This window comes from Haliotis rufescens, unplaced genomic scaffold (genome assembly GCF_023055435.1).
Source record: "Haliotis rufescens isolate VD_foot unplaced genomic scaffold, xgHalRufe1.0.p SCAF_9, whole genome shotgun sequence".
Lineage (NCBI taxonomy): Eukaryota > Metazoa > Mollusca > Gastropoda > Lepetellida > Haliotidae > Haliotis > Haliotis rufescens.
The window spans coordinates 34,004,479-34,017,662 of record NW_025964383.1 but is presented as its reverse complement, the minus strand read 5'-3'; the positions used below and the strand labels follow the sequence as shown (position 1 = coordinate 34,017,662).

The 13,184-nt window shown below is 38.9% G+C and overlaps 1 protein-coding gene across 1 annotated transcript; it reads right to left on the bottom strand.

Moving 5' to 3' along the window:
- Positions 1-9,708: 9,708 nt before the first annotated feature.
- LOC125377353 (multiple epidermal growth factor-like domains protein 11) lies at positions 9,709-12,849 on the bottom strand. The gene is made up of 4 exons (XM_048390399.1): positions 12,606-12,849; positions 12,051-12,272; positions 11,234-11,276; positions 9,709-9,937 (listed from the first exon to the last, which is right to left on the bottom strand). Exons 1-4 carry the CDS (start codon positions 12,847-12,849, stop codon positions 9,709-9,711), a joined length of 738 nt encoding a protein of 245 aa, XP_048246356.1.
- Between the last annotated feature and the right edge of the window lie 335 nt (positions 12,850-13,184).

Genomic DNA, 13,184 nt, shown 5'->3' with positions numbered 1-13,184 from the left:
TATCCAGGTGTATCAACCATCTAGATCCCTCCGTTCTGATGAGAAACATCTCCTTTGTATACATCAGAATAAACTGACAAGATCTGGGCAGAGGTCATTTAGGAGATAAACATACTGTGTTTTCAGTGTAGAGCAAGGTTACCTGTAGATTTAACCGCGCGTTCTGTTCCAAATGTTAAAATCAATAACCAATTCAGACACGTTATACTGACTTTGAGACGACCAGTCCTTGATTTTTATACCATTAATATTGAGGGTTTCAACAACTACCATATTTTAACGTCTTGTGGTTTGATGCAGACACGGGACCGAACCATCGACCTACCGTTATCCGGGCAGACGCTCTATCAAATACACAAAGGAGGCAGTAATGTCAGTATGGCATATCTAAAATCTGTCGTTTTGAAGGATGTTGTTGAAAAAAACCTAATTAGCTTACGTAGTAGTTCCAGCTTACGAAGGATACTGAGTGAAGATTAAGAAGATCCCAACAAAATACCCAGGCTTAATTCTCATTCTGTCATCAACGATCATAAATGGCTGAAAAAAATGTTGCAACTGTACATACTGACCTTGTGGAGGACCGACCCTTGCGGTAACAGATGTAGCATACAGCTGTTGCGACAAGTAATACTACTACCAGTGCTACTACGTACGGGCTGCTACTACTCGCTCTTGGGTCTAGCAAAAAAGAAAATGACAGTACATACACACGTTCGTACATGTTGGTTGGTTGGTTTGTTGTTTAACGCCGCACTCAGCAATATTCCAGCTATATGACGGCGGTCTGGACCAAACAATCCAGTGATTGATATCATGAGCATCGATCCACGCTATTGGGATCGATGTGATGCATCAACCAAGTCAGCGAGCCTGACCACCCGATCCCGTTAGTCGCCTTTTACGACTAATAAAAGCATGGACATATTTTACCTCGCTTCAAAAAGGTAGCGAATGAGTGAGTTGGGTTTAACGCCGCTTTTAACAAACAGTATTCCATTTTTATTGCTTCATGTCAGCTTAATGTGAGAAGTGATGCAGGTCTTAGATGTTTACCACTTCGGTGAAACCCACGAGCACGGGTATGGTGCTGACAAACCAAGAAACATAATCTGGGCGAACCAGGATTCGAACCCACAATCATAGGTTTCTGGTGTGCCGAAGGGACGCAGCGAATTGCGGTGCCTTTGACGACTGGGCCACCCGTGCCCCCTCAAAAACAGTAAACTATGACATTAGGAACTATTGATGAATCGTTATTTAAAGGGTAAGTTAAGTAAGTTAAAATTTAACGTCGCATCGGCATTATCTCAGCCATATAGCGATGTTATTTAAAGGGGTGAGATAGAATGACTAACCTACTTCATACACTTACCGCCTGCATGATTAAAGAAATGCAGATAAAGCTTTCGTAACATTATCATTAAGTTCAATTAAATCGTGTCGAAGGTTTTCGCCAAATTAAGTGATGATACATTGTGGTCAACGAAAATAGACTTTTACAACTATATCTAATGTAATTAACGTATCGAAGCTCCTTCACCTATCATAGCTTAGGTCATATATATCATGGCTAATAATCAACTTGATAATTGTCTAAGGATAGGAAGATTAAAGGGGATGCAGCAATAACATTTCAAAATAAATCGTTCGTTTCATCTTAAGGTTTTCATATGTAATTCAGCTTATTTATCAAAACAAGAAATCTTTCAGCCTGATTTACCTGTGACACAAGATCCAGTAGTGCACTCAGTTGTTGGAACCTCCACAGAACAATTATGCTTACATCCATCTTTTGTGATGAAACATCCGTTGATACATTTTCCAGTCGTCTGATCACACACATCGTCAATACATGGGTTACTGGTGAGGTTACAGTATTTTCCATACGTTCCATTACTACATGCATTTAAACAAGAACCACTCTTTGAATTGCAAGTGTAATTAGCGCAGATCTCAGAGCATGGTTTACATTCTTTTCCAAAATAGCCTGCTGCGCAACCTTCGGCACACACCCCTGTGTCATTACAACGTTTGTTAATGCAGTTAGCGTTACACGGAGATGAACACATTTGACCATACCAGCCAGCGACACAGCCGTGGATGCACTCTCCGCTCTCATTGTGGCACTCAGGTGTACACACGTTTGTAATGTTCACATCTCGTTCCAAACACTGTTCCTCAGAATATATCGCTGGGTTAGAACGACAGTTTTCACTGCAGATTTCGGCACATAGATTCCCATACAATCCACGTGGACATACTCGCGTACAACCATCCTCGCACGACCCCGAACAATTATTACACGACTCACAGCTCTGGCCATGATATGGGGGATGACAGTGTTCACACGTTCCTGTTACCCTATTGCACGATTCACATCTACTGGAACAATTCTTGCAATCTAAACCGTAGTAGGAATCTTGACATCCTGAGAAACATACGTCACCTTGGTTACAGTAATGCCCTTCACAACCACCAGGACATATGGTGCAGTTTTCTGTTGGAACGAAACAGTCTAATTTACAGTTATCGCCATGATATCCAGGTTCACAGCCTTCCGTACACTTCCCAGTTCCGGCACTTTTCAACAGTTTACATTTTCCCTGCTTGCAATTCTTGCTGCAAACAGATTTGCATTTGGAACCGAAATATCCAGGATGACATTCTGTGATACAGTCGCCATATGCTGTGTTACACTCTGAACAGTGTTGGTTGTCCTGACACGATTTGGCTGCAAAACAGAAGACCATGAGAAGGAATAACGTCATATTGTTTAATCGTTATCATACACAGAGTAAGACCATCCGGAGTACGAAAACAAATCTTCAATATTGATACATTCAAGTATTTTATATTGAAATATTGGAAAGGATTTAGTGTATGGTTGTGTGAAACGTTGTATCGTGTTGAAATTAACTTACCTCGTGTTGAAAGAACCGAGCAGGCAGTGGTGATAAGTAGAAGAACACGCATTATGTGTCTGAAAAAAATACAGCAGTATGATTAATGTCAGTATGATTCACGTCAAGTTGTTTAAGCGTTTAGTGATAGACGGAGTAAGCCCAGAGAACTAAAACCAATCTTAAATATTGATATATTAGTGTCTCGAAAATTGGAAAGATTTACTTGACGATTATGTGAAAACTATTCACAAATGATCTTATCTCGTGTTGAAAGAACCAAGCAGGCAATAGTTATTAGGATCACAACAGTCATTATATGTCTGAAATAAATACAGAGACATGTATTAGGAACACATTAATGTTGATACATATTCAAGAGTCTTCGTAATAATACGCTTTATGATTTTATTTGATACTTATGACAGAAAACATTAAAGATGCGCGTCACCCAATACAAAGACACAAGATAAAAACGAAGCCAGGTAAGTTGGTCATGTTCAAACCGTAAATCCATAAACTATCTATATATAATTTGAAGAACAATAAATAAAATTCAAACAAAAACATATTATTTCATCAGATGTAAATACAAAGTATACAATATATTTAAATATGTCTTACCTGTCCCTGTGTCAGTATTTTGAACATATAAAGCAATATAAAGCAACTAAGGAAGGTACGAAGCGTTGTAGATGAAAGAGGAGACACTGCATGCAAAGGGCGTACCGTCTCGACAAAACCCTGAGGTACATGGAAATTGAAACTATGATCTAGGCCATACAAACACATGTGTTAACCAACGCATACTTAAGCTCATAGTTTCATTTTCCTCTTACATGAACTTGCCACCCAGATACTGTGTGATACAAGCAATGCATTGGTCATATTATCCTATGTAAACGCTGTTAACGGGACGTCACTAGCATACAATGTCGTAACGTAAACGCGATAATCAAAAGAAACATCTGCCTAAAGCCATAGGTTTTGAAAACTTTACTTATTTCTGGAATGCTGCAGTCCTGTCCAAAATGCTCTGATTAAAAGGCTACAACAACTGGAATATAACTCGACAGAAAGTTGTACGATGGGGCGGTTTCACGGGTTCCTTTTATTTCTAGGTCTGGTGGATAAATCAGTGGAAGTGAATGTCTGTTTGACCATTATTTAACATTAGATCTTCAAGATACCTGAGGCTGCCTCAACTTCGTGTGGGGGCACGGGTCCCACAGTCGTCTAAGGCGCCGCGATTCGCTGTGCAGAGTTTCGTCCCTTGGGCACGCCAGAAACCTATGATTGTGGGTTCGAATCCCGATTATGTTTCTAGGTTTATCAGCACCATACCCGTGCTCGTGGGTTTCACCGAAGTGGTAAACGTCTGAGACCTGCATCACTTCGGGCTTTCCTCCCACATTAACCTGACACGCCATGATATAACTGGATTACTGTTAAAAGCGGCGTTAAACCCAACTCACTCACTCACTCAACTTCGTGTCCAAACGCTGTTAACGGGACGTCACTAGCATACAATGTCGTAACGTGAACGCGATAATCATAAGCAATATCTGCTGAAAGCCATAGGTTTTGAAAACTTTACTTAGTTCTGGAATAGGGGCGGTCGGGTAGCCTAGTGGTTAAAGCGTTCGCTCGTCACGCCGAAGACCCGGGTTCGATTCCCGACATGGGTACAATGTGTGAAGCCCATTTCTGGTGCCCCCCCGCCGTGATATTGCTGGAATATTGCTAAAAGCGGCGTAAAACCATACTCACTCACTCACTCACTCATTAGTTCTGGAATACTGCAATCCTGTCCAAAATGCCATGTTGGAATTTGTTTCATGGAACAGCATAGTTTTGTATATTGGATCTGAACAGATATGCGTTTACGAGTTGAATTAATATTCAATGTAGTATCTTTTTAAGTTATTCTATTGACATGAAATTCTGAGACGAATATGTCTATTTTTAATAACAGTCAGGTTACAATGGTCTGGCCATAGAAATAACTCATGGTATTCATCTTCTTGGTAATATTTCCAGTAAGTTTAAATATTTATTGTCATGCAATTCAAGAAAATAACCAGTCTAGATAATCCACAGAAACAGATTCCATTTGGCTTAAAAGGCAAAATGACTGTGAAAATGATATGAGTGGACCATTCAAAATCACACAATTTGCATAAAAAGTAAGTATTTATTGGTTGATGTCGCGCAGCAGTACAGCACACACTACTACTGCCATGCAACGACACACTAATGTCAAAATATCATTATCTTTGGAATGTCTGTTTCCTGTATATTAAGCGTATGTATACCACATCTGAACTCCGTTGAACATCTGCGCAAGATTGAAAAGCTGATAAAAACACCTTTGGTATAATATACAAATCTAACATGGTGTAGGAATGCACGTATCCAGACTTGGCTATACATATCTTTACATCGTTGTTGAAGCATGATGTTATTTCCGACATCCGGGGATATCTTCGCATTCGCAAATCTTTGGGAAAAATAATTTCCTTAATAACTGGGCTCCAATTTATAACTACAGGCGTATTAAGCATGTAATAACATCATATGGACCATCCTGTATTTCATTGTCAAGGCAAAGGTGTCCAGTATAATTCAAATTCTACAATGATAATTTTACAAATATCAGATACCTTCCGCATTCTGCTAAATATGCCTTAATTGGTGACTGGCAGGCTACGCTAAGAACAAATTTCAGAATTCTGTATTGAACTTTTTTCAATACTATCGCGAAATACGGTTCCCCAATAAAGGTATTTAGATGTATTTTATCATCAAAGAACTAATGAACTGCTTTTCTGAATACATTACTTTTTCTGATTGTCTTGAAAGTACTTCACATACTTTTATATATACGTTTCGACATGAAATTGTTTACCCAATATGTTTGTAGTTTGATACTACCTTTAAGTCTTTCTGGACTGAAGAACCATTTCTCAAGTTGAGATGTCTTTCTATCTTTCTTGAAACCAGCACTTTGTTTCGATAGCCTTTATAGATCTGTCTTTTTCTGTAAAAATTCAGAACTCTATTCATAAATAATGCAAACGATTCAAGGTCGTAAGTAATGCAGTGATGAATGTTGTGATCGATGATGATGCAGCATTATGCTACATTTATTATTGATACTTTTAACCGTCATAATGTCAAGATGTCATTTGAGTCTTCCTGTAAAATCCCGATTTCACGCATTTAATTGCCAGCTTTATAAATAGTTTCTGTACTAAATCACGGACTGGACAAGATAAATGAATAAGTGTTAATAACTCAAGGGGAATTTGCAAAGTTTTATTTAAATGAAACACAACATGTTTTATATTATTGGTAAAGCAAATCTGAATTTCTAACCACACCAGTTAATATTCAAGTCAAACACTCTCTAACTAGTATGAAATACATTGGTGGTGTTTTACTGGTTATTTAATTGCCCTTGGTCTTTGTTAAGGAAAGAACTTCCGTGGACCAAACGATGAACATCACTGTTCGTAAAGACATGTACCGAGACCGAGAAACCATTACATTGTCAGTGGTCAAAACGCCACGACACTTGTGCATTCACTTGCTCTTGAGCCTGTAGATCCGTTGCATGGATGTTACATATTTTGACACATTTCGAACCTCATTATCCTTTGTGAAATACCAATGACCCTTTACATTTTATTCAGAATGAATTTCTCTCAGGAGTCTTACTGTTATACTTCTGGGATCATCATATCTGAGTCGTTTCTTTGTTTTCCAATTCTGGTGGATAGATGGGGTGAAAAATATTCTTTTGTCTTGGCATTGTTGAAAGAAATAAGGCCATCTACATTTCTGAAACTGAAGTTGAACGTTTTATCATTTCTTCGATTTAACTAAAAACAGTCATTACATTTGATTCGTATGTAAATGGAAACAGATTTCAAAATATGCCAACGGTATTGTCAATCAGTAATTCGAGCAGCTCTTATATTCGGGCATCTGCATATTTCTGAGTAGAGTCGTTTTCAATCTGACAACATACATTAAAAACTGAATGAAATTAAAACTGATCTTATTACAGATTAATGCAGTTACAGAACACTCCCTTTCGAGGTTTGGGACAAATGACGTTATAACATTGTTCGATCTTTTATGATTCGTGTAGCATAATTCGCACGGCTGCGAGGTTTATACACATATATGCACGTGCTGGCTGGACAAAATACAATGTTTACGTCACCAGTATTAAAGTATCAAGTCCCATTGTGTAGAGGAACTATACTATAATATATTGTAATATAATCACTTTTGGGATTCTGTGTTAGAATAGGTAAACATTTCGTGAACCTCAAGCTTTTAGAACTGACTAAACTGGGCGGTCAGGTACTGTTTTGTCATATCGTCTTTGCACGCTGTATGTTAAGCCTTTCGCGCTGATCTAGGTACCTGTTGTGCGTAGCTTATTCAGTTGTTGAGAATATATTGAAATGTTAAAAGATTAATTTATAATAAATTTATAATAATGTTATGCTTTTTCTTTTTGTCATCGCCAATACTTCACAGGTATGTATGCAATACGTTCGCCAGGTACTAGTGAATACATACTACCGCTAGGCATCTTCCCGAGGCAAGGGAGTTAACAGACTATAAAAATCCAGCGTCAACCCTTGCCGAACTACGCTGGAATTCCAGATTTAGATTTTGGCTGGACTAACGAGTCTATGCATAGTCCAATCAAAATCGCGAAACGAACTAGACATTCTGTTCGTTTGTTTGTATGTTTGTTGTTTGTTGTTTGTTGATTGACATCATGATCAACGCAATTGGGATACGATTACATGCATCAACCAAGTCAGCGTGCCTGACCACCCGATCCCATTAGTCGCCTCTTTCGACAAGCACTGTCGCCTTTTACGGCAAGAATGGGTTGCTGAAGACCTATTCCACACCGGATCATCACTGGCCCATCCTGTTCGTAAACAAAAAGGATTTCAGCGTGCAGATTTCGGTCGACTGAAGGATTTGCAAAGCATGTGTACCGTCAACTTGGCGTCGACAGGTATTTTGCAAATCTGTTCATGTTTTTAATCAAGGTGCCCAAGTGGTCGGTGCACTTCTAGAAATTGAGGCACGTTTAACTTCAATATAGATCTTTATTAACGGTCAGATCGGCTGGACCGGGCGCCGCCATTCTGTTTGAAGCAATTGGATGTGATGTGAGAGGTGGAATCTGATTAGTCAATAGAAAGGACATAGAAGGGACATAGCTCGTAATAGCCACTGGTGGCGCTACGATCGAACCTGGAAATTCCAGCTTAGTTCGGCATGGGCGAAAACTGGACTTTTATAGTCAGTTAACGCCCTTGCCTCGGGAAGATGCCGCTTGGCTGCATAGTCGCTAATTGCAGTTCAGTTGCAACGAAACCGAACAACGACGAATGACAAAACGCCGTCAACAATTTCACGGGCTTGTATGTTCCTCCACCATCCATGTAGTAAGGTCTCAGCAAGAACACTTAAAAATAACATACACTGTACTTTAACGTTTTTATTATCAATCGAACGTGTTTCATAAGCCATAAGGTAAATATTTAAAAATACACTCAAGACATTAACAGGCAGATATATACATGCGCTAGAAATATATATACGATGTTTGACTCTGTTACAACTATGTTCACTTGTGCGACCAAAAAACAGAAAAGATCAAGTCAAGTCATATTGGTAATTTAAGTCCTGATTTGATGCAAAATGTAAGTTTGTTATCTGTGGGAATATGTGTGCGTCTAGAAAGGAATAACAACTCCCATTCATAAGCACCTATATCATGTAATGGTTTCAGCTTACATACCTGTACAAAAATATCATCTGACATGCAAAATAGGAAGTTATGAACATAAGAAACAAAAAAAGAAAGATTAAATTCTAAATAGCCATATATCAACATACACCCTCTTTGGGCAAGGTGCAATACCAGTACAACGTTCTGTAGGTTAGCCCACCGTGGGGATTCGTGGTTAGAATAAGTCTGCAGCCACCTTTGCAGGTCGTAAAAAGCAACCAAATGGATCGGGGGTTGTCAGGCACGGTGACTTCGTAGGATGTGTGTGTTCGTACCCCATCTGCATGGATCGTGGCACACAGTATCCATCACTGGATTATCTGACCCAGATTTGATTATTTACACAGGCCGCCATCATATAGCTTGAATATTGCTGAGTGCGGCGTTGAACAACACATACACATTCTCTACATGTAAACAAATGACATGGAAGCAAATATACATAAATCCAGCACTTACGTTTGCAAATGAAATTTACACGTAACTTTTGAACAATACACAGGAAGTAGATTTTACTAAGTGATACAATGATTCAGCAAGTACATTAGTTTGACGGTTATATTTATATATCACAATAACGTTCAGTGCATCAATAAACACTCAACACTGATTGGAGACGTTGCAGTTCATACCTAAAATAGGACTTCTTTCACCAAACCGAACCATTGCTGTCCGCAAAAGCAGTGTACGGTGATCTGATTATTGTAACTCATAGGCTTCTTTCGACAAAAACTTTGACAGCATGATACGAGTTAAAATATATCCAAACTATGGAAATATTCAAACTTGATTATAACAAAGTTACAAATCTGGCCAGGTTAGGTTTGTCAAGTAATCTTCATAAACGTATGAGAACTAGGAAGGCGCTGGAACTACCTAAAACACTGGATATATGAATTCAGTGACATCTTTGTATTAGTTGTTTGAGTAACAATCATATGGAAACAACATAGATAGTAATCGAAGTTTCTATTATTCAGAATAGGGCTTGTCATCATCAATCGGCGAGATATATCGTGCGCCTATAGTTGTGTATGTTTCAGTGGCCATCTTTCCGCCGATGTCTTGACTGTTCGATGGCTCACTCTCCGTGTTCATATCTGCTTCTCTAATTTCCCAATACCGATGTAAGGCCTGGTACTCTCCTGTGACAACTTGTTCTGTTACGGCATTGTGTATCACCTCATCTAGTTGATTATTTCTACAGAGGAGAAAGTTAGAGTCATCAGTTTAATTAACACACCAGATTAACAATGGGTATTTAGGTGAGTGACCATGGGTCAAAGTCACGGCAAACATACAGACAGACGAGCTTCACAAACTGTATCATTGTATGATATGTAAGAGTATTACTACGATCATTCATAAATATTTGCTACCCGTGAAGACCCGGGGTAGAATAGGTCTTCAGCAACCCATGCTTGCCATAAAAGGTGACTATGATTGTCGTAAGAGGTGACTAGCGGGATCGGGTGGTCAGGCTCGCTGTCTTCGTTGATGCATATCATCGTATCCCAATTGTGAGTATCGATGCTTATGATGTCAATCACAGGATTGTCTGCTCGTATAGCTGGAATATTGCCGAGTGCAGCGTTAAACAACAAACAAACAAACATTAATCTTTAATCAGTAATTGAGAGACAACGTACTCTCAAACTATACGCCCCAAGCAATGTGCTTTGTTCGTGACAAACATGAAACGGGCCTCGTACCTAGGAAACCTCTTGAAACGTTGTGAAATGTCTAATATGAGCAATTTTACGTTAGAAGTGTACATATTAAATTCAGAATGAATAAAAACATTGCTAATGATCCAGACACTGGTTGTAGAGAGGGGACTTTTGGTTTGATTAGTTGATTTTATTTGATTTGTTATTTCATTCATCTTTACAGTTCGACTCCACGGTGTGTATCCTAGCATATGACATGACCTAAATATAGGACACTAATTTTCGTTATTGTAGACTGATAACAATTATATATACAGATTCAATATCATCAGCTTCGACAAAAAATATAAGCGACAAAAGCATTTACATAATCTTAAGATTTCTCTGCTAAAAGAATGGTTCTTTGTCTGATTCCGACTATATCACGAGCGTGCGTTTATGTATCACTATCAAATCAAATACTGATGATAACAGCACTGTCCACGTAAGTATTTCTTAGAACTGGATGTCATGAATTCTCGGGTCATCGAGTTATGAATCGAGAATTAATATCCTTCCATCCTTAAACACATTTTAGCAATAAAGGGAATTCACAACATTTTCGCATATGAAACAATATATGCTGATACAAACACACATGTTATGTAGTATCGACAAGTATTCTATAAATTGATTATTCGAAGCTAAAAGCTATCCATATCCTTATAAGGCATTAATACGAATTCTTCAATGTCGACCGTGTGAGCGCCAGTCAGCATCAACGATCAAGAATAGCTGAATCAACTTTTGCACCTGCACTTGACTATATGCCAGATGTACATACTGACCTTGTGGAGGACCGACCCTTGCGGTAACAGATGTAGCATACAGCTGTTGCGACAAGCAATACTACAACCAATGCTACTACGCTCAGGTTGATGCTAGTGGCCCTTAGGGTTTCTAAAACAAAAGGAAAGTGACAGTACATGCCTGGGATCAGGTAGGATGACTAACCTACATCATAGGCTGACAGACTTTCTGTTTAAACGAAATTTAGATAAAACTAATTCTCATTGGGTTCCCAGTTAAAACTGTGTCGAGGTTTGTGACCAAATTGATTAAATGACAGAACGTGCATCAATGTTAGCGTTGGTAAACCGAGAATACAGTATGCTGAACGGAGATAGAAAGTTGTGTAACTATATCTAAACAGCAATATTTTATCAAAGCTCCTTCACAAATACTAGTATTGGTCTCACATGACATTTATAATAATCAACTCGAAAATTATCTCTTAGGATAGGGAGATCGATGGGGATGCAGCAATAACATTTCAAAATAAATCATTCATTTCACATGTTTTGATATGTAATTTAGCTTATTTATCAAAACAAGAAATATTTCAGTCTGATTTACCTGTGACACAAGATCCAGTAGTGCACTCAGTTGTTGGAACCTCCACAGAACAATTATGCTTACATCCATCTTTTGTGATGAAACATCCGTTGATACATTTTCCAGTCGTCTGATCACACACATCGTCAATACATGGGTTACTGGTGAGGTTACAGTATTTTCCATACGTTCCATTACTACATGCATTTAAACAAGAACCACTCTTTGAATTGCAAGTGTAATTAGCGCAGATCTCAGAGCATGGTTTACATTCTTTTCCAAAATAACCTGCTGCGCAACCTTCGGCACACACCCCTGTGTCATTACAACGTTTGTTAATGCAGTTAGCGTTACACGGAGATGAACACATTTGACCATACCAGCCAGCAACACAACCGTGGATGCACTCACCGCTCTCATTGTGGCACTCAGGTGTACACACGTTTGTAATGTTCACATCTCGTTCCAAACAATGTTCCTCAGAATATATCGCTGGGTTAGAACGACAGTTTTCACTGCAGATTTCGGCACATAGATTCCCATACAATCCACGTGGACATACTCGCGTACAACCATCCTCGCACGACCCCGAACAATTATTACATGACTCACAGCTCTGGCCATGATATGAAGGATGACAGTGTTCACACGTTCCTGTTACCCTATTGCACGATTCACATCTACTGGAACAAGTCTTGCAATCTAAACCGTAGTAGGAATCTTGACATCCTGAGAAACAAACGTCACCTTGGTTACAGTAATGCCCTTCACAACCACCAGGACATATGGTGCATTTTTCTGTTGGAACGAAACAGTCTAATTTACAGTTCTCGCCATGATAGCCAGGTTCACAGCCTTCCGTACACTTCCCAGTTCCGGCACTTTTCAACAGTTTACATTTTCCCTGCTTGCAATTCTTGCTGCAAACAGATTTGCATTTGGAACCGAAATATCCAGGATGACATTCTGTGATACAGTCGCCATATGCTGTGTTACACTCTGAACAGTGTTGGTTGTCCTGACACGATTTGGCTGCCAAACAGAAGACCATCAGAAGGAATAACGTCATGTTGTTTAATCGTTATCATACACAGAGTACGACCATCCAGAGTACAAAAAACAATCTTCAATATTGATACATTAAAGTAGTTTATATTGAAATGTTGGAAAAGATTTACTGTATGGTTACGTGAAACGTTGCATCGTGTTGAAATTAGCTTACCTCGTGTTGAAAGAACCGTGCAGGCAGTGGTGATAAGTAGAAGAACACGCATTATGTGTCTGAAATAAATACAGCAGTATGATTCACGTCATGTTGTTTAAGCGTTTTATTAATACACGGAGTAAGCCCAGAGAACTAAAACCAATCTTAAATATTGATATATTAGTGACTCGAAAATTGGA